Source organism: Nerophis ophidion, linkage group LG09 (assembly GCF_033978795.1).
Source record: "Nerophis ophidion isolate RoL-2023_Sa linkage group LG09, RoL_Noph_v1.0, whole genome shotgun sequence".
Classification (NCBI taxonomy): domain Eukaryota; kingdom Metazoa; phylum Chordata; class Actinopteri; order Syngnathiformes; family Syngnathidae; genus Nerophis; species Nerophis ophidion.
Window position 1 is genome coordinate 53145872 of NC_084619.1, and position 22940 is coordinate 53168811.

The 22940-nt window shown below is 40.7% G+C and overlaps 2 protein-coding genes across 10 annotated transcripts in view; both read right to left on the reverse strand.

Annotated features, from left to right (window-relative positions):
- LOC133559456 (polyribonucleotide nucleotidyltransferase 1, mitochondrial) overlaps positions 1–12849 on the reverse strand; it is a 29518-nt gene extending 16669 nt beyond the window's left edge. The window contains exons 1-10 of one of the 3 annotated variants that reach the window (XM_061911227.1): positions 12619–12750; positions 10927–11073; positions 4481–4541; positions 4307–4381; positions 4115–4220; positions 3993–4042; positions 3858–3921; positions 2549–2596; positions 430–543; positions 161–347 (exon numbers count right to left, since the gene is read on the reverse strand). In XM_061911227.1, the coding sequence (XP_061767211.1) occupies positions 161–347; positions 430–543; positions 2549–2596; positions 3858–3921; positions 3993–4042; positions 4115–4220; positions 4307–4363 (626 nt within the window). In that variant the 5' untranslated portion in view covers positions 4364–4381; positions 4481–4541; positions 10927–11073; positions 12619–12750. Of the gene's footprint in view, positions 1–160; positions 348–429; positions 544–2548; positions 2597–3857; positions 3922–3992; positions 4043–4114; positions 4221–4306; positions 4382–4480; positions 4542–10926; positions 11074–12618 lie in introns of all 3 variants that reach the window. The other 2 variants (XM_061911226.1, XM_061911225.1) reach the window with 2 other exon arrangements.
- A 4685-nt stretch (positions 12850–17534) lies between these two features.
- LOC133559457 (girdin-like) overlaps positions 17535–22940 on the reverse strand; it is a 183008-nt gene continuing 177602 nt past the window's right edge. For 4 of the 7 annotated variants that reach the window (XM_061911231.1, XM_061911229.1, XM_061911230.1 and 1 more), the window contains one exon: positions 17535–22124. In XM_061911231.1, the coding sequence (XP_061767215.1) occupies positions 21309–22124 (816 nt within the window). In that variant the 3' untranslated portion in view covers positions 17535–21308. The remainder of the gene's footprint in view (positions 22125–22940) is intronic. The other 3 variants (XM_061911233.1, XR_009808177.1, XM_061911232.1) reach the window with 3 other exon arrangements.

Genomic DNA, 22940 nt, shown 5'->3' on the forward strand with positions numbered 1-22940 from the left:
AAGTATAAGTATCGGATTGGTATCGCTGATACCAGCCTGAATTTTACTCGGTTATCGCACATCACTAAAAGGAGCATTCACTTATTAATGCACTTTTACAGTATTTCTATGAGCAGCAGTCCTGGCTTACATCAGACATAACGTTTAAAATATGTCTTACTGTCGAACGTGCGCCACCATGTCTGCCGGAGCCGAGAACACTTTGACGGGCGTGCGCTTGCTCACTTTGAGCTCGCGCACTAGCTGCTGGATGGCGAGGATGATCTGCTGCGAGTGTTTGACTCCAATCTTCACAGCCTGGGCAAAGTCCTGCTGCAGCATGTTCTCGGCCGACGCTTCAATCATCACTGGCAAATAGCGAGGACCGGGAGCAATGAGGGAGGAGGAAGGAAGGCTCCGAAAAGTAGCTTTGTAATTTTCCAGACTTACCGACTTGACTGCTGGGGGCACCGACTATAATCATGTTTAGAGTGCTGGAGGACATCTCTGTCCTGGTGGGGTTGACCAGTAACCCTCCATCCACCATACCCATACGCACCGCACCTACAACACATACAATTATACATCTGACATGAGGAGGACATCAAATGTCTAATATAGGGGTGTCCCGATACAACTTTTACACTTCCGATACGATACTGATATAATAATAATAATTAATAATGGATTAGATTTTATATCGCGCTTTTCTATTATTACATACTCAAAGCGCTCACAGAGAAGTGGGAACCCATCAATCATCCACTCATGATATTAAAGCCTTGAGTATATAGCCCGATACCCATATTGATATGACACAGAAATCAGCCCAAATCCTTCTCACTTGTACCATTCTTCTTTTACTTTAACTTGAAGTGGACCGAAATTGCTTTTTACAACACCTATTGGCCACAATAATTAAGTTAGACTCCTGACACAGCGAGTCCAATCATGCTGACATGTTTGTTACTGGATACTTTCTAAATCTTTTTAAAAAATATTTGTTTTTGAAGAGTGTAAATATCCACTCCAGCCCATTTTAAATATCTTATGATCACTTTTATATTTGCCTCTACACCTTTCAAAATAAGCCTAAATCTGCACTGATGCAGGTTAATAAACAGTAGCCTAATGGGGCTTAGACCCTCGCCTGACACCCAGAAGTGCCTCTGGGTCACGTGTTTGCAACCCACCTACTATATAATAAGATACAGTGCCTGTTTCAATGCTGATATCAGACCAATACTAATATTGGACTGGGACACCCCTAATCTTACAATATTTTGGATTATTTAGAGTAGTCTGTATACTGCTCGACTGTAGGGGAGACATAATTATCTTGCTCATCACTTGCCTTGCCGGATACACAACAATAATAGCTGTGTATCGGCTGTTTTTTAGTGGAGAGTAAAACTATACTGCCAAACAAGCTGTACACTGACTACCCTAAAGTACATCATTTTTTTTTTTTTTTTTCCAAGATGGCGCTGCTGTAGTGGCTGCTGTAGGCAGGAGCTCTGTGCTCTTGTATCATCCGTTTGTGTTTCCCTCTTGTTTTCATGTGTTATTATATTTTTTTGCCTTTTGGTCCGGGACCCTTTGGGACTGTGTGACAAGGGGCGGCACTTTCGTGACCTCTGTGGTGCTTTTTTTGTGGACTTTTGGATCTGCCTCCCGGGAGCCTTTTGGCCATGAAGACCAGCTGCTGGGTGTCTGCCACACCGGAGTCCGTTTGGAGGGACTGGAGGAGATGCGGATGAGGGGACAGGACTGCGGAGCTGGCACTGAGCGCTGGGACGGAGAGGCTTCGCGGTGTCTTGACTGGGTGAGCAGGTGTCGGACACCTCAGTCACCTTGAACGTATCCTCGCTCATCCATGCGGACTGGACACTGGCCGAGAGTGGAGTCAGCTGTCTTGGTTGCTTTGTTGGGTCTGCTCCTGTCTCTGGCCATGCTCTCTCCTCCCCAGCGGACGATGGCGTGGAACACCGCAGAGGCCACCACAGTGGATATGTTTCTTTTACTTTTTATTCATAGCTGTATGTATCTGGTTTTATCTGCTGCTTTAATGTCTTTAATGTCCTCTGTGTTCTTTGATGTTTCCCTCGTACACACATGGAAGAGGGATGTGTACTATGGCTATGAGTTGTTGGGGTTTTTTTTTTTTTTCCCCCCTTGGCCTCAGTCTGCACCCCCTCTCCAAGGCCAAGGCTAAGACCGATTTTTTTTAAATTTCATTTTAATCTTCTATTTTTCCCCCCGCCCCCTTGTTTACCTGTATCTCATCTTTTTTTGTAAGGGGCGCTGGAAGCCGGCAGACCCGTCAGCGATCCTGTTCTGTCTCCCTGTAATGTTTGTCTGATCTTGAATGGGATTGTGCTGAAAATTGTAATTTTCCTGAAGGAACTCTCCTGACGGAATGAATAAAGTACTATCTATCTAATCTAATCATTTCAACAGTATTGTCTCTTGAAAAATGGTGCTGAAATGAAGGCGTGTACTCAGTATTGAGACATCAACTGGCATTAATAAAAGAAAAGACTCAAAAAAAAATGAAATAACAGCTCACCAATGGGTCCATTCCAAGGGATGTCAGAAAGAGCGAGAGCAGCCGAGGCTGTAAAAGAACAAAACAATCACAATATAAGCATCTTATCTACAGAATAAAAGTGGACTTTTCCATCCATACATTGCAAATTATTTGCCACTAGAGATGTCCGATAATATCTGTCCGATAATATCTGACTGCCGATATTATCGGATGTTAAATGCTTTAAAATATAATATCGGAAATGATCAGTATTGGTTTCAAAAAGTAAAATGTATGGCTTTTTAAAACGCCGCTGTACGGAGTGGTACACGGACATAGGGAAAAGTTCAGAGCACTTGCATCTCCCAGTCATACATTCAAACCCTCCCGATTTTCCCGGGGGACTCCCGAATTTCAGTACCCCTTCCGAAAGTCTCCCGGAGCAACCATTCTCCCGAATTTTTACCGATTTCCACCCAGACAACAATATTGGGGGCGTGCCTTTAAGCCCAATCACATAATATCTCCGGCTTTTCACACAAACAAGTGAATGCAAAGCATACTTGGTCAGCAGCCATACAGGTCACAGTGAGGGTTTCCGTCTAAACAACTTTAACATTGTTACAAATATGCGCCACAGTGTGAACCCACACCAAACAACAATGACAAACACATTTCGGGAGAACATCCACACCGTAACCCAACATAAACACAACAGAACCCCTTGCAGCACTAACTCTTCTGGGACGCTACAATATACACCCCCGCCACCCCTCCCCCCCCCCCCCCCCCCCCACCCCCAATGCCAACGACCTCAACCTCTCTCAGGGAGAGCATGTCCCAAATTCCAAACTGCTGTTTTGAGGCATGTTAAAAAAAATAATGCACTTTGTGACTTCAATAATAAATACTGTATGGCAGTGATATGTTGGCATTGTTTTCCATAACTTATTTTATTTTGGAAAACCTTGTTACATTATTAATGCATGCAGCAGGGCCTCACAACCAAATTAGGCATAAAAATGTGTTAATTCCACTACTGTATATTTTGGTATCAGTTGATATCTGAATCGGTAATTAAGAGTTAGACAATATTGGAATATCGGATATCGGCAAAAAAGCCAACATCGGACATCTCTAGGAATAATGCTTGTTTTAAGAATAAAATGCTTATTTCTATCTTAAAAGTCCTGTTGATTTCTAGATTCACAAATCCTAATTTAGGATGACTTATTAGGTGAAAATGATTATGTCCACGCTGCTAGTTAAATTCACAAATTTTTAGTATTTTTTCCTAAAATCCAATCTTTTTAGCTTATATTTTGACAGCTCTTATTTTGCAATGTACCTGCATTGATGGCGAGTACATCGGGATCGTTGACACCATCCACAGCCAGCAGGTTACACAGGATCTAAAGAAGAGGTCTTACTCTTACTGTATTTCATGTTTACAACAACAAAATGTGTAAGAACAGAAACAAACCTGAGTGTCATAAAAGTAACCAGCGGGGAAAAGAGGCCGGATGGATCTGTCTGAAGATCAAAAAGCAAAATAAACGGTGTATATTAGCAATGAATATGGAAAACGAAATGTCAGTAACTCACCTATGAGTCTGCTGGTGAGAATCTCATTATCAGTGGTGCCCAGCTCTCGCCGTAAATAGTTAGTCGGGATCCTGCCGGCCGCCGCTGCCTTCTGCCTGTAGTCCACCTGCGAATAAATGAGACATTGCACTGCAGCTGGAGCACCATCTTTTCCCTTGAATGTACAAATGATGCGAGTGAATGTTGGCGTACCACCAGAGGCATAAACTGAGACGGAGATGGTTTGCTCTTGCTGACAGCCGTCACCATCACGGAGGTGTCGCCCAGCTTCAGACGGAGGCACAAAGCTACAACAGTTAGCACCGCTAACATAGATGAAAGTATAAAAACATAGTACGAGGGGGTGAAACATGGATCTGATCTGACCTGAACGACGGCAGCTCCATCAGCAAATTTGGCCAGCCTCCCAGAGGAGATCTCAAGCTTTCTACAAGGCACAAACAAACGTAAAGTGGAGAAAATAGCTTTTACAATAAGTTTTTGATTCAAAAGACATTGGAAGAATGTGACGTGGTTAGATTAGACCAAAGTCAGGACCGACGAGATGTTTTTGGCAGCAGAGAAATTATGAAAATGACCCCAACAGCATCAGCCTCGCGTCTCCCGTTTAGTATTTCATCTGTTCGCCATTAATCAGATACTGTACAAACAATAATGCACCTGGTCTGCCAGAGAATAAGAAGACACAGCAGAAAGGATCAGTGTTGCCAAATTAGCAACTTTGCTGATATACTTAGCCAGTAGAGATGCGCGGATAGGCAATTATATCATCCGCAACCGCATCACCAAAGTCGTCATCCACCCGCCGTACACCCAAACCAACACTTTATCAGAACCGCAACCGCCCGCCACCCACCCATTGAAATACATCAGAGGTCGGCCACCTTTACCACTCAAAGAGCTATTTAAACCCGTTTCACATAGTGAAGAAGACAATGGGAGCCGCTAACGTTCTTGCGAATATCCAATGGTGTTCATCCTGATGACAAGAATAAGGAGGTGCTGTGAAGCCATTGCCTTTGACACCTTCAACAACATGTACAATCCGATTGTTAGTCCAGCAACATGTTGTATCAACTTCCGCAATCAAGATTGAAAGGCATACTGGGTGATACAGAGTACAGTGATGGTTGTGATATAAACAATTTTAACACTCTTAGTAATATGCGCCACCCTGTGAGGCCACACTAAACAAGAATGACAAACACATTTCGGGAGAACATCCTCACAGTAACACAACATAAACGCAACACAACAAATACCCAGAATCCTTTGCATCCGTGACACATCCAGACTATATTTTACACACCCGCGCCCCCAACCCCGCCCACCTTATCGACGAACAGGGGAGTGGGGGGTGGCGGGGTTTGCTGCTAGCGGGGTGTATAAAATAGTCAGGAATTGTCATGGATGCAAAGGATTCTGGGTATTTGTTGTGTTGCATTTATGTTGTGTTACTCTGAAAATGTTCTCCCGAAAGGTGTTTGTCATTCTTGTTTGGCGTGTCTTCACAGCGTGGCGCATATTACTAAGAGTGTTAAAATTGTTTATATCACAACCATTAGTGTACTCTGTGTCACCCAGTATGCCTTGCAGTCGTGTGCGTGTGTCTGACAGAAAACATGTTGCTGGACTGACAAGCAGATCGTAACTGCTGTAGAAGGCGACAAAGCCAATGGCTTCATAGCAGACCCTAGTACTTATTAACTGGGTGACTGCCGGCAGTCATTCTAGAGAATGTTTGCGTCTTCTATTGTCTTCTTCGCTTGGTGACACGGGTTCTAAATAGCTCTTTGAATGGTAAAGGATACCGATCCCCGAACCATGTATATCAAATATTTCCGAATGGTTCAACCGCCACCCGCCCGAATCTAATTAAAATCTATTTTTTCGTCATGTCACCCGCCCGACCCGTGGTTTATCCGCGGACGAGACCGCAAACCGCGCATCTCTATTAGCCAGTAATTGGAGTAGGGTTGTCCCAATACAACTTTTTTACTTCCAATATGTTACTGATAGTGGAACCTTTAGCAATGGTTGTTACCAATATTTTATGCGATCTGGTATCAGCACAAATCATAACACATACATTATTTTTTAGAGTAGAATTATATAAAAGGCTTGATCAAGTAAAAATGAGTCAACCAGAGAACAATGGTAAGTATGAAAAAACACTAACCTATTTATTGTTTTAATAGTCTGGAAGTGGACGGAGTGGTACACGGACGTAGGGAGTAGTACAGAGCACTTGTGTCTCCCAGTCAAACTTGCCAACCGTCCCTTAATTTTTTTTAGAGTAGAATTATATAAAAGGTTTGATCAAGTTAAAATTAGTCAACCAGAGAACAATGGTAAGTATGAAAAAACACTACCCTATTTATTATTATAACAGTCTGGAAGTGGAGTTGTAACTGTTTTTTTTGCCGAAATCCAGTGGCCTCACTAATCATTGAGTTACGCTCATGACGCAGTTTGTTGAATGATGCGGACACGTTTGTATTGGATACTTTCTAATAGGGCAGGGCGATAAATCGATATACTCGATATATCGAAGGTCTGGATCGGTGCGATATAGAAAAATACTTTATCGTGATATTCGAGTATATGTTCTCACGCAGTTGCTTTAAGCTGCGAGCATTACACTACAGGCGTTTACCAGTCTTTCTTGTCTCTCCTTCTCACAGAGACTTGAACAAGCGCACCTTCTTACACACGTCACGTGTGAAAACGTCACACGCTACCGCGGACCAGAGAGGTAGCGGCATGGTAACGTTAGCTGTGATGCTAACGGTGGAGTGCGGGTGGTAATATGAGAGAGAGAAGGTGCGAATCTGGTAACAAATGGAGGAAGAATTAGTTACCAAGAAAAACAGCACGGGATCCATCGTCTGGCGGTGGTTTGGCTTCAAGTGGTAATATGTTCAACATTTATGCGGCCAACGCGTTGCTGCAAAAAGTAGGAGCACTGCTAATGTAGCATCATCTCAAAAGTCACCCGCTAGAAAATGAGGAGTGCTTGAAACTCCGCATGTCAACATTTCCGGCCGGTGTCACACCAACAAAATGCCGGAGCAACTATTTCCACATGGAAAAAAAAGTCAACAACAGAAGAAGATAACGTCCGCAGAAAGCTATTATGCAGCTCATTTTGATTTGACAGTTATTGAAATATTTTGTGTGACATCATGCACAAAAGTGCACTTTACTTTTTTTTTACTTTTATAGTGGCGTTCTGTACTAAAAGTGCACTTTAAATTAGTGTTGTTTTAATATGTCATCCTAGTGACATCATGTACAAAAGTGCACTCATAGCTTGTTTTAAAAATTCACTGACAATCTTGCACTTTCTGTTTTGGAAATGACATGAATGTCTGTGCCACTGCTTAATAACTGTTTAATAAATACAGTTTTGGTAAATTGACTTAGTCGTGATTTCTCTCTGTGCATGAAAGTTTAAAATGAGCATATATTAATGCAGTATGAACAAAAATGTTTTAATGTAGACACATAGAATCTTCATACTGCTGTGATTATATGCATCAAGTGTTAATTCAAGGCATAGGCAAAAATATCGTGTTATATATTGTATATATATACACACACATATATATATATATATATATGTCTTGGGATTTTTCCCACACACACATATATATATATATATATATATATATATATGTGTGTGTGGGAAAAATCCCAAGACTACTTCATCTCTACAGAACTGTTTCATGAGGAGTTCCCTCAATCGTCAGGAGATTATATATATATATACATATATATATATCGGGCTTCACGGTGGGAGAGGGATTAGTGCGTCTGCCTCACAGTACAAAGGTCCTGAGTAGTCAGGGTTCAATCCCAGGCTGGGGATCTTTCTGTGTGGAGTTTGCATGTCCTGCCCGTGACTGCGTGGGTTCCCTCCGGGTACTCCGGCTTCCTCCCACTTCCAAAGACATGCACCTGGGGATAGGTTGGTTGGCAACACTAAATTGGCCCTAGTGTGTGAATGTGGGTGTGAATGTTGTCTGTCTATCTGTGTTGGCCCTGCGATGAGGCGGCGACTTGTCCAGGATGTATACCGCCTTCCGCCCGATTGTAGCTGAGATAGGCACCAGCGCCCCCCGCAACCCCAAAGGGAATAAGCGGTAGAAAATGGATAGATGGATGGATATATCGTGTATCGTGACATGGCCTAAAAATATCAAGATATTAATAAAAGGCCATATTGTCCAGCCCTACTTTCTAACATGCTTCAGCTTTGGATACATTTCAGCACAGTGAATTTAGACAATTCACAGTAAAAAGCACATTTTATTTTTACTTGCATACAAAACATTGTAACTTGGATTGTTTCCCTGGCTTCGAGACTCTCCCGAAGGAGAGTGCGGCGAAGACACAACAAACTCCCTGCTTGTCTCTAATCGACACACACCTGTTGTTGTTGACTTTTGACTGACTGGCGGCTGCAAGAACACCAACGCCACAGAACAGAGACACGGTGCAGGCTTACAGACACACATGCATCCACAAAAAATATACGCCACACACACAAACCGCACAACCCCATCCAATGCTCTAGACGCGAATCCCTTAGGAGTGATGGACGACTGGGCAGCGCTTTAAGAGCTGCAGCCGGCCACCATAGCTCCCACTCCCTCCCCTCTTTTGCAAGTCTGGAGTTGTTTGTTGTTATATGTATATGTGCTTTGCTATGGAGGTGTTTTGGAGATTGTAATTTTCTACTCATCGTCCCCCAGCGTTTACCCTTTTCCCATCTTTTACGGGGCGCCTTGTGTCGACCCATCGGCATTCCTGTTCTGGAATCCTGTACACTGTTTGTTTGTCCAATCTTGAAGGGGTTTGCTGAAAACAAAGTTCCATTGTACTTGTGCAATGACAATAAAGACCATAACATAACATACTATGGATACTTTGTATGGGTAATATGCAACTATACTTATTTGATATTTGTTCATATTGACTAATGTGCTGTTTTAGCCTGCAATATTGTTGAATTAGCGACTTGTCCGGGGTGTACGCCGCCTTCCGCCCGATTGTAGCTGAGATAGGTGCCAGCGCCCCCCGCGACCCCAAAAGGGAATAAGCGGTAGAAAATGGATGGATTGATGGATATTGTTAAATTAAGGAAACTTATTACTTATGTCTAGCTTGTGTGCAGCTGCTAGCTCCTAGTAGCCTACATAATCACTTACCATGTTTACTTTTTATAAATTACCTAGAAGAAAACACCAATCCTATTGGCTTTTTGGAGGACATGTAGATATTAACTGGCTGTCCATATTTGCACGAGTAAACACACTGCAGGACTTCATGTATCGCACATTTTAGATGCAAGCTGATATAATCCAATACTTGTTTTGTTTTTTTGTTGATATGAGACAGATAACCAATACCAAACTTGGATTGACCTAACAAGTCTCTGGACCTTCGAGGTCTGGAGTTGCCAAGCGACGGCCTCAAAACATGGACGTTTTGATGTGTGAAGAGGAGTGGAAGGTGGTAGAGACCGACAAAGAGAAACATCCGATTGATGTGCTTTCCAACCGAGGTTTGTTTTAGTTATTTCATAACACTTCTTACATTTTGTTTCCAGGTTCTGCACGTTAGATTAAATTAGAGATTTCCGATAATATCGAACTGCCAAAATTATCGGCCGATGAATGCTTTAAAATATAATATCGGAAATTATCGGTGTCAGTTTTAAAAAGTAAAATTTAAGACTTTTTGAAAAGCCGCTGTACGGAGTGGTACACGGACGTAGGGAGAAGTACACAGCACCAATAAACATTAAAGGCACTGCCTTTGCGTGCCGGTCGAATCACATAATATCTACGATTTTTCACACACACAAGTGAATGCATGCATACTTGGTCAACAACCATACAGGTCACACTGAGGGTGGCCAAATAAAAATCTTTAACACTGTTACAAATATCCACCACACTGTGAACCCACACCAAACAAGAATGACAAACACATTTCGGGAGCACATCCGCACCGTATCATAACATAAACACAACAGAACAAATACCCAGAATCCCTTGCAGCTCTAACTCTACAATATACACCCAGCCCTCCCACCTCAACCTCTTCATGCTTTTTTTTAACAGGCATGTTAAAAAAATAATGTATTTTGTGACTTCAATAATAAATATGGCAGTGCCATGTTGGCATTTTTTTCCACAACTTTAGTTGATTTATCTTAGAAAACCTTGTTACATTGTTTAATGCATCCAGCGGGGCGTCATAACTAAAATAGGCATTTAACAACTGTATATATTGGTATCGGTTGATATCGTAATCTGTATTTAAAGGCCTACTGAAACCCACAACTACCGACCACGCAGTCTGATAGTTTATAAATCAATGATGAAATATTAACATTGCAACACATGCCAATACGGCCGGTTTAGTTTACTAAATTGCAATTCTAAATTTCCCGCTGAGTTTATTGTTGCGGAATGATGACGCATGCGCGTGACGTCACGGACTGTAAGGAAATAGCGCTGCACGACTCGCGGATAAAAGTCGTCTGCTTTAACCGCATAATTACACAGTATTTTGCACATCTGTGTTGCTGAATCTTTTGCAATTTGTTCATTTATTAATGGAGACTATAAAGAACAATGCTGTTGGTGGAAAGCGGGGGATTGCAGCTGTCTTTAGCACCGAGACACAGCCGGTGTTTCTTTGTTTGTTGTGAAGCTTTAACACAGAGCGGTCAAGCAAACATGTTTCTCTACGTCAACCAGCATGTCTTTGGATGGGAAAATTGTGAAATTAAGTCTTACCGGAGAAATCAGTGGATTATGGGACTTCCTCCTGCAGCTCAAAAAGGCAGCTGGGATCTTGGCTCCTCCATTGGCTTCTCTGAGAGACACTGGCATTCACCGCAGCCATCCGACTTTCAGGTATGTCTTTAGAATCTCACTAAAACACTATTAAAACAATAAGCAGATAAGGGATCTTCCAGAATTATCCTAGTAAATGTGTCTAATTACATCGGAAACAATGCCTTCCGCCGTCGCTTTTTCTTTTTTATTCTGCTCTTTTTTTTTTTTTTTTATCTAGTACTTCACTCTAAACGTCCTCATCCACAAATCTTTCATCCTCACTCAAATTAATGGGGAAATTGTCGCTTTCTTGGTCCGAATTGCTCTTACTGCTTGGTGGCTCCCATTATAAACATTGTGAATATGTGTGGAGCCCTGCTACTCGTGACGTCACGCGCACACACTTCCGGTAAAGGCAGGGCTTTTCTATTGGCGACCAAAAGTTTTTAACTTTATCGTCGATGTTCTCTATTAAATCCTTTCAGCAGAAATATGGCAATATCGCGAAATGATCAAGTATGACACATAGAATGGACCTGCTATTCCCGTTTAAATAAGAAAATCTCATTTCAGTAGGCCTTTGAATTCAAGACAAAGTTATAAGTTTCTGGTAACACTTTAGTATGGGTAACATATTCTAAGTAACAAAGACTTAATTTAGAGTTATTCGAACACTAGGGGAACATATTTTAAGTAATAAAGACTTAATTTAGAGTTATTCGAACACTAAGGGAACATATTCTAAGTAATAAAGACTTAATTTAGAGTTATTTGGTTAGGGTTAGGGTCAGGGTTAGAGGGTTAGGGTTATAATAAGGTCATGCCGAATAAGGTATTAATAAGTACTTAATAATGACTAATTAAGAGCCACTATGTCACTAACTTGTATGTCAATAAGCAACTGATTAATGGTGAATATGTTACCCATACTAAAGTGTTACCATGTTTTTTTTTATTGGTGCACAAAATGAACCGTGCATGAACATCACCTTGTTCAAACAAAACCAACACAGTGCATAAACTCACAACAAATGACACACCAGCAAATCAATCAGCTGTTGCCGTATCCGTAATACGCCGATAGGGAGAAGTTTGTATTTACACGATGAGTCGGGTGTGTTTTGACCTCCGCCGAACCCCTGAAGCTGACTCACCGAACCCTTAGGGTTCGATCGAACCCAGGTTAAGAACCACTGTTGTAATCAGTAGGTAAGAGTTGGACAATATCGGCAAAAAAGCCATTATTGGACATCTCTAGATTAAATTTACCATTACAATTTGGAGCTGTTTATGTATTTGTTATGGGGTGAACCTACAAAATCAGAATGAGCTCGAATAATCATTGCACTCGCTTCATGTGCTTGTAGAAATAAGGCTAAGCTAAGACATTATGAAACATTCCTGGACCTGTCCAAGGTTTCTCATTGTCCCATTGGGTTGAGTTTTTTCTTGCCCTGATGCGGAATCAGAACCGAGGACGTCGTTGTGTATGTATGGATGTACTTTGTGGACGCCGTCTGCTGCTCCACACATAAATAATCATTGATTGATAGTGTCTTATTGTTGTGACCTTCACCTGAGGAGCCCTTCTGGGTAAATTGAAACTTATCAGAATGAATGGGAGACTAGGGCAAGGAAAAGTCCACTCACTTCTCTCCAAGGTCCACTGCCACGCGTCGTACATGTTCGTGACTTCTGTAAACACTCTGGTGACACCAGCGAACGTGGCGGAGAGGAAAAACGCGGCCTAGCTGGAGTAAAAACCCCATTTTGGAACAAATACCAAATCAAAAAAAGAGTGACTTTACGACCAAGACATGCGCGAGCGGGCTTCCATGACAGTTTGTCACATGGGCGGAAGTGCCTTTGAGACAAATGATTCTGATTGGCCGTTGAGGTTTTGCGTCCGACGACAAAAAAGGTCCGTCTTACAACAGGAAATTAACATTAAAAAAAAATGGTATTTCCGGTTAATACGTTTTGTAAGTACAACTCTCAACACTATCAGATACAAAATCATTATTTATGCACAAAAATTGAATGTATATTCCTTAAAAATAGTGCTTCGTCATGAAATCCAATTAGTTTTATTACAATCTCATTGCACAACTGATTTTTATTACATAGAATGAATTGATTAACGTGGACCCCGACTTAAACAAGTTGAAAAACTTATTCGGGTGTTACCATTTAGTGGTCAATTGTACGGAATATGTACTGTACTGTGCAATCTACTAATAAAAGTATCAATCAATCAATCAAAGAGCAGTGGTTCTCAAATGGGGGTACGCGTACCCCTGGGCAGGGGGGCCGCTAGGGATTTTGAGCCCCATGAAAATAATCTTTACAGGGCCCCCAACACATCATTTCATCATCATTAGGGGCCTCTCTGGGCCCCCCTCCGTCATGGGCCCCTAGAATCCATCTCCCCCCCCCCCCCCCGTTTCGGCCCCCCTGCCCCTGGGGGTCCTTAAACGTATGCCAAGGGGTACGTGAAATTTTAAACATTTTCTAAAAATAGCAACAATTCAAAAATCCTTTATAAATATATTTATTGAATAATACTTCAACAAAAAATGAATGTAAGTTGTGAAAATAAATGCAACAATGCAATATTCAGTGTTGACAGCTAGATTTTTTGTGTGGACATGTTCCATAAATATTGATGTTAAAGATTTCTTTTAATGTGAAGAAATGTTTCGAATTAAGTTCATGAATCCAGATGGATCTCTATTACAATCCCCAAAGAGGACACTTTAAGTTGATGATTACTTCTACCGTATTTCCTTGAATTACCCCTGGAGCGCTAATTATTTTAAAACCTCTTCTCACTCCTGCGCTTACCAAAGACATGCGGTAAAGGTAAGCATGCGCTAATTATTTTAAAACCTCTTCTCACTCCGGTACTTACCAAAGGCATGCAGTAAAAATTGAGTGTGATGGAAGCTTGGACCTTAAATCCTACTGAATAGCTCTTAATCTTCTTCCCTTTATGCGATTTCAAATTACCGGTATTGAAATCAGCCTGAAAATGATGACAGGGGACGTGTCCCTCGTGACGTCACGAGTTTGAACAGGCGGTAACACTAAGCATGCGCTAATTATTTTGCGAAGCGAGTTTGACCCAACAGTAATTCAAAGCAGGCGCATACTATATGCCCTGCGGCAATTCAAGGCAATACGGTGTGTAGAAATCTTTATTCATAATTGAATCGCTTGTTTATTTTTCAACAAGTTTTAAGTTATTTTTACATCTTTTTTTCCAAATAGTTCAAGAAAGACCACTACAAATGAGCAATATTTTGCAATGTTATACAATTTAATAAATCATAAACTGATGACATAGTGCTGTATTTTACTTCTTTATATCTTTTTTTCAACCAAAAATGCTTGGCTCTGATTAGGTATACTTGAATTTAAAAAATGTTCACAGGGGGAACATCTCTGAAAAAAGGTTGAGAACCACTGACATAGATTACTGATCCTTTAATGACGGGTTTCCCTTCAAAATAAAATGCATTGTATTCATCACTCCTTTACTAAATGTATGCACAATTCTGGTTAAAATATCAACTCATCCAAACAGAGGAAATGACGATGTGAAAATGTAAAAGTGCATTTTCAAATCTCTACCTTTCATTATATGCTTACAATATAGACTGTTTTGGCCATTTTCAGATAGCAAAAAAGTTACCAAGTCATCTTGATGCTGTACCCTCTTAAAGTAGCACTGTACTGATATATGAAAGTTTGCAGGTGTAGATGTCCATCCATCCATCCATTTTCTACTGCTTATTCCCTTTGGGGTCACTGTTGCCTATCTCAGCTACAATCGGGCGGAAGATGCTGTACACCCTGGACAAGTCGCCTCCTAATCGCCGCAGGTGTAGATGTCTATGGGTGTAACGTTTATCCCACCTGTTTCCCAAATGCAGTTCTCCAAATTACCACTAGAATGCGCTATAGACCAGGTTATAGTTGATGTTTATAATGAATTTATAATAAAACAGTAACACTTTCTAATTTTATTGTATGACTTATTCTGTATTTATTTTCATATATATTATTGTATGCAATATATATGTATATATATTGTTTACTAGTATTTGTATATTCACACTGATACTGTATATTTCGTCATGTTTGAAATGGATTACATTTGATACTGCAGTCATTTTGAAATATATTACTTTATATAACATATATCCATTGTATATAGTTTCATATATACTTCTATACTAACCAATACAGTACGTTTTGTCATCAATTATAAAAGCACTCTGCAATGAGGTGGCGCCCGAATGCAGCTGGGATAAGCTCCAGCACCCCCCGTGACCCCGAGAGGGACAAACGGTACAAAATTGATGGATTGATATATACATCCTGTACACACACATACAGGTGCTGGTCATATTATTAGAATATCATGAAAAAGTTTATTTCTTTCACTAATTCCATTTAGAAAGTCAAACTTGTAGAATGTATACATTCATTCCAAACAGACTGATACATTTCAAGTGTTTTTTGCCAAAAATGAGATGATTATAACTGACAACCAATGAAAACCCTAAATTCAACATCTCAGAAAATTAGAATATGGTGAAAAGGTCAGATATTGAAGACACCTGGTGCTACACTCTAATTAGCTAACTAACTCAAAACACCTGGAAAAGCCTTTAAATGGTCTCCGGCTTTGATTCTGTATGACACACAATCATGGGGAAGACTGCTGACTTGACAACTGTCCAAAAGATGACCATTGATACTTTAAAGAAGGAGGGCAAGACACAAAACGTCATTGCCAAAGAGGTTGGATGTTCCCAGAGCTCTGTGTCCAAGCACATTAATAGAGAGGACAAAGATGTGGTAGGAAAAAGTGTACAAGCAAGAGGGATAACCGCGCCCTGAAGAGGATTGTCAAACAAAACCGATTCAAAAATGTGGGGGAGATCCACAAAGAGTGGACTGCAGCTGGAGTCAGTGCTTCAAGAACCACCACGCACCGACGTATGCAAGATATGGGCTTCAGCTGGCGCATTCCTTGTGTAAAGCCACTCTTGAATGAGAGACAACGTCAAAAGCGTCTCGTCTGGGCTCGACTGGACTGCTGCTGAGTGGTCCAAAGTTATGTTTTCAGATGAAAGTAAATTTTGTATCTCCTTTGGAAATCAAGGTCCCAGAGTCTGGAGGAAGACAGGAGAGGCACAGAATCCACGTTGCCTGAAGTCCAGTGTCAAATTTCCACAATCGGTAATGGTCTGGGGTGCCATGTCATTTGCTGGTGTTGGTCCACTTTGTTTCCTGAGGTCTAGGGTCAATGCAGCAGTCTACCAGGAAGTTTTAGAACACTTTATGCTGCCTGCCACAGACCAATTTTATGGAGGTGAAGATTTCATTTTCCAACATGACTTGGCACCTGCACACAGTGCCAAATCTACCAGTACCTGGTTTAAGGACCATGGTATCCCTGTTCTTGATTGGCCTGCAAACTCACCTGACCTTAACCCCATAGAAAACCTATGGGGTATTGTGAAGCGGAAGATGCGAGATGCCAGACCCAACAATGCTGAAGAGCTGAAGGCCACTATTAAAGCAACCTGGGCTCTCATAACACCTGAGGAGTGCAACAGACTGGTGGACTCCATGCCACGCCGTATTGCTGCAGCAATTCAGGCAAAATGAGCTCCAACTAAGTATTGATTGCTTTACATACTGAAACTTTCCATGTTCACACTTTTCAGTTGGCACACATTTCTAAAAAATATTTTTGGGTACTAGTCGTAAGTAATATTCTAATTTTCTGAGATACTGAATTTGGGATTTTCAGTAATTGTCAGTACTAATGATCAAAATTTAAAGAAATAAACATTTCAAATATATCACTATGTGTGTAATGAATTGATATAATATGTAAGTTTCCCGTTCTAAATATAATTACTGAAATAAACTTTTTCATGATATTCTAATATGAACAGCACCTGTGTATATATATACATATACATACATATATAGACATATACATATATATATATATATACAATATACACACACATACTTTTGTATATAATACATATACATAATTATATATTATATATATACATATACACATATATAAGTATGTATATATACATATATACATGCATATATACACATATATATAGATACAGTATATATACTATATATGTACGTACGTTATAAATATTGAACATAATACATTTAATTAATGTAAACATGAATAATTAATTAGATAACATGCATATATTTTTTTGTTTATTTTAATCATTCGTGGGGAAAATATTTTTCAAATACTAAAATATAACATTTTAAAATGTTTCAGGCAACAATATTTTGAAATGTCCCTCACAGAAAATTGTTTATTATTTATTAATGATTAACATATTCTAAAATATAAAATACGCACTCATTAAATAGCATGAGAATGGGTGAAAAATACCTGACTGGTATTGTATATACAGTAATACGATATAATAAACACCTGCAACTCTCTGCAGTTGATAAAATAACCACTAGTAAGACAGGAAAAAAAGTGAACATACACACACACGTTGCTCTTGATGAATTTTAATGACATCAAATGGATTTATGCAAAAGTGGAAAAAGAGGAAAACTCGCCAGCGCCATTGTGTTTGTCGTCACGGCAACAATAATGCTCTGCAGGTCAAAGGTCAGCTAGACACTTTTGAAAGTTGGCTTACTGAGAGAAAGAGTGTGTGTGTGCTTTTCTGATTAATGTGTGTGAGAGTAAGATGACAGAGAACTGACTTACTTGATCCTATTGTTACGCAAGTTAAGATGAGACACACGTGTACACACGCACACACACAACTGTCATGGCTTATGCAGTCATTTTGAATCCAGACGAAGCGTGCTGATTGGTCCACTGACTGCTCCATGCACATTGTCGTTCTCCAGTTGGAAGCATGTGAGACTTGAACCATGCCGTCAATCAATTGTGCTGCTCAAACACAATCTCCCTTTTCTCCTCTTTTTGGCTGTGACTTGAACATTGGCACTTAAATCGTCTTTCATTTTTCCACAAAGTGTAGTGTATCGTCACAGTCCATCACGCTGAAGGACACGTTGCAGTGCAGTCCGCCACAAACAAACAAACAAAAAAAAAAAAAAGGGGAACAGGGAAATAACTGGTACATCTTCGTCTGTTTCCTTGATTCAAGGAAGAAAAAAAAAACCAAAGAGAGACGGAGGCAAACGTTCTCTACTCAGGCGCGGGAAGAAATAAACACGCAGGATTTTACAATCTTTTTTTTCTCTCTCCTCCCTGCGGACGCCGCTCTCTACTCGGCTTCCGACACTCCAAGGCCACCTCGCTTGCTGAGCTCCCCGGCAAGGCAAGAAGAAGAAAAATAGAAGAAGAGTGTGAAGATGGAGAGAGCAGTTCAGAAACAAGTAGGCAAGAAAAGGACATCTCAGTATTTTCATGACAGCGTATCTTGTCAAGGGTCACTACTAAAAATAGTCAAAAGTCTTATTTTCTTTAGAGTAGTCCGTGTACAGCTTGTATAGCATGTGAAAGAGTCTAAAATTATTATTCTATTTTTAAGAGTAGTCCGTGTATAGCTTGTGAAAAAAAGTCTAAATAGAAAGTGAGGAGAAAAATGATTGTGTCTTGCCCACGGTCAAGTAAGGTGGTGTTAACGTGCACGAGTGCCGCCGGATTTGAGAGAGATGAGGTTTCATTGAGGGAACGCTGGTGTTCACTGTGATACACAATAATAAGTGTGTACAATTAATTCCTGCTGCTATACAAGCTGTACAGTAAATTACGAACTATAAGCTGCAATTATTTTACCTACCCTTTGAACCCGGTGGCTTAATTTATGGATTATGGAAACAGTAAAAAAAAACAAAAAACAAGCAAAGACACTGAAAAGGTGTGTTATTCTTATTGCAGGTGCTGCAGTGCCTTTCTGTTTCGAGCTTAAAACCTAAAGTACAAGTGCCGTTCCGTCTCCTAGCCGTCCTTAACGTTCCTACTCGCATGGGTTCTTCATTCATCACTCTGAGCAACGTTTGTGAGTTTTGCAATATAACTACAACAATTTTTCCTTACTACACCGTCCCAAGTGTTTTCATGCATATTTGCACGTGAAGCTTGCATCGTTAGCATCAGCTAATATGCTAACACATTCACGAGTGTCTGTTTTAGAATTGATAATTTAAAATGGATTTTTTTTTGTGTTGTTTCCGTTTCAAAAATTCACTAAAACGTCACTGGAGTTTTTGAATCTCTTTAGAGCAGGGGTGTCAAACTCATTTTAGATGGGGGGCCACGTGGAGAAAAACGTACTCCCAAGTGGGCCGGACTGGTAAAATAACGGCACGATAACTTAAAAATAAAGACAACTTGTGATTGTTTTCTTTGTTTAAAAATAGAACAAGAAAATTTACAAATCATAATGTTGTTGCTTTTTTTTTTTTACACTTACATGTTGTGTTTAATAGTATTCTAACTTTTTTTGCCGTTATTTATACTTTCTGATTAAATTATGTGATAATGTACATCAGTCAACTCATTGGTGTTAATTTTCAATCTATAAAGATAAAAATATAATATCAAAATCAAATTACTTTCCTCAACTGGTGCACTAACATCATGTGGTTTATTTTTATTATTTTTTTTACATATTTAGCATCATCGACAAATATACAAAGAATTGCTATTGTGACATCTAGTGGACACATTTAGCATAGCAGTTTCTTTCATTCAAAAATTCCGGCTCATTTTTATACTTAGCAAATTTATCTCCTGGTTTAGAGGATTGAAGCTAGCTCACATAGCTACAGTCACTGTTTGGAAACAATTGGGTTTTAATAATTTATGTTTGTGTGTAAATAACTTATTTTTACAACTTATATATAGAAAATATTTTTTTCTTCTAAAATTTAGTGGGTGCGGCTTGTACGTATGACGGTGTGTTCAATGGTGCGGAAAATACGGTACTTCAAAGTGCATCATTTCTATAGTATTGTCCCCTTGATAGGATGCGTGCTGAAATGTGAGGGCTGATACACACTTAAGAGACTGACAGGAAGTAGGAAAGGAAGTTGATGATGATGGGAATGAAAGGAAACAGGAAGCAGCCGGCCGGGAACTGCAGGTGTCGTCATAGCAACACACAAAAAGCCATGCAAACAAACTAAGAAAAAAAAAGGCCACATGGAGTGCCATGTTGGAGGCGTCTGTGGTTTTAGTTTCGGGGCAGGGAGTAAGGTATGACACCATGTTGGAGGTTCCCATGGAGACAAGCACCCACCATCCACCCAAACCACCCGCACTCACTCACCACGCGCCCCCATCAGAGGGAAGACGTGGGCGGGGCTTAGCAACTTGGCGGCTCGCCACTCCTGCTTTTTGACTTTCTGCCCTCCACATCTGTGGGACAAAGCAATGTGGTTGTTACACGTGCACGCACACACACACACACACATAATAATAATAATAATAACAACAACAGCTAGAGGGAATAAATAAAGACTCTACAAGTTAGCACAGGAAGCAGTGCTCGTCTTTGAGAGGTTATAAGTTAGCGCGTATGTACAAGTCCCCAGCATCACTTTCGTTACGACCTTCACGCAAACTCGCTTTTCACTTCCGCCAACGCCACTTTAGTCACCGGGTCAAATATGAGGAAGAAGAAGCCCACTTCCCGGGGGAAATCACACACCGTATTTCCTTGAATTGCCGCCGGGGCGCTAATTAATTTAAAACCTCTTCTCACTCCTGCGCTTACCAAAGGCATGTGGTAAAAGTAAGCACGCGCTAATTATTTTAAAACCTCTTCTCACTCCGGCACTTACCAAAGGCATGCAGTAAAAATTTCAGTGTGAAATAAGCTTGGACCTTAAATCCTAATGAATAGCTCTTAATCTTCTTCCCTTTATGCGATTTCAAATTACCGGTATTGAAATCAGCCTCCTCCATTTTGAAAATGATGACAGGGGAAGTGTCACTCGTGACGTCACGAGTTTGACCAGGCGGTAATACTAAGCATGCGCTAATTATTTTGCGAAGCGAGTTTGACCCATATGCCCTGCGGCAATTCAAGGAAATACGGTAAGCACCAAAACCAAAGAAAAAGCCATTTAAATGCGAGCTTGAAAAAGGTGCAGGTGGAAAATGACATTGGTTTCTGGGTGGGACCAGGCTATTGACTGGAACAATAGCCCTGATGCAGGTAATAGTCACGGTCAAAACTAGTGAGGAACAGATCAGAACACCATAAGAGGGAAAAAAAGAAATATTCATGCACGAGTTGTGTGAGCGTCTGTCAGCAGGCCAGAACCTCCCCTTCCGTCCTTTACACACACCCGTACTCGAACCACAGCGACTGGTTCTCCTCTGAGTCCAAATGGTCCACAGGTTCTGGACCGGACCTCTGCAGGTCGTCTGATTGGCTCTGCTGGGTGGTCTGGTTCTGGCCGGAGGTGTAGTTAGCGGCGGGGGGTCCGCTGATGTTGCTGACCAGGGTGGGGTTGAGGGACAGGAAGGGGAGGTTTTTGCCCGAAGACTCGCTAAAGATTGAGTCCATGAAGACCGACTCCGCGGTGAAGGAAGGGCCCAGGAAAGACTCGAGGGTCGGGAGGTCGGGGTCGTCCCCGCTATGGCAGGGTAAGCTGGTGGACTTTGGCATGGTGGTGTTAGAGGGTACCTTTGGGTGGTACTCACTGGGTGCGGGATGGGCACGGAGCCCGGGTTTGGCGGGACCGGCAGGAGGTGACGCGTCGACGGACACGGGCTGGCGGCTGTCCTTAGACAGCATGTCGTGGATGCTGGTGCGCCGCGAGCTGCCCTCCGCCGTGGAGATGACGCTGCTGGCGCGGGGCAGCGTGGACGAGGCCGAGTCCAGGCGCTCCGACACCGACGTGGCCTTGCCCTGCGTGGACAGGCTGGGCCGGGCCGAGCCCCTCACGCGGGTGCTCTCCGCCTTGCGCAGGGTCGGGCGCCCCGGTTGCCCCGAGGACCTGGGCGGGCGATCGGCGCTGACCGGCGCCGCTTTCCCGCTGGAGGAGCGTAGTATGCCGCGCCCTTTGGTGGCGGGGCGCTCTTTGGGGGTGCGGTCAGACGAAGTGGAGAGGCGAGGAGAGTCCACGGTCAGGTTCTCCTGGCTGCCCGACTACACCACAGGAGGGGAAGTGACATCAGTGGAGGTTTCATTTGCGGGAAAAAAAGCACTTAGCATCAAAAGTATGGAGCATCAAATACGACAAAATAAAACAAATAAATAAGCGCGGACACAAATGTTCATGAAATAATTAAATATATCATTAAATTATTAAATAATTAATCAAATTGTGAAATTATTAATCAGATCCTGAAATCTATAAATAAATTATTAAATAATTAAATGATAAAATAATTAAATAAATCAATGAATAATTAAATCAGTAAATATATAATCAAATAATTCAATGATGAAATATGAAATAAATAAATAATGGAAATATAAATGCATAACGCAATTATGAAATATATAATTAATTAAATAAACCATGAAATGATTAAATCAATTATTAGATAACGTAAATGTAGAGTAATGAAATAAATCATGAAATGATTAAATAAATTCTTAAATCATGAAATATTTAAATTGTGAAATAATTAATCCAATAATGAAATGACTAAATAAATTGTGAAATAAATCACAGAAATTTTAATAAATAATTAAATCCTAAAATAAACTAATATAATCATGAAATAAATAACTAATTAATTGGGAAATCATTAAATAAATCCTGAAATTAGATACATTTTCAAATCATGAAAAATAATTAAATTGTAAAACAATTAATCAAGTCAATAAATAACTAAATCAATCTTGAATAAATTAAATTGTAAAATATATAAATACATCATTAAATTATTATTAAACAGTGAAATAATGAAATAATTGATTAAATGTGATTGTACATAAAATACATACATGACATTT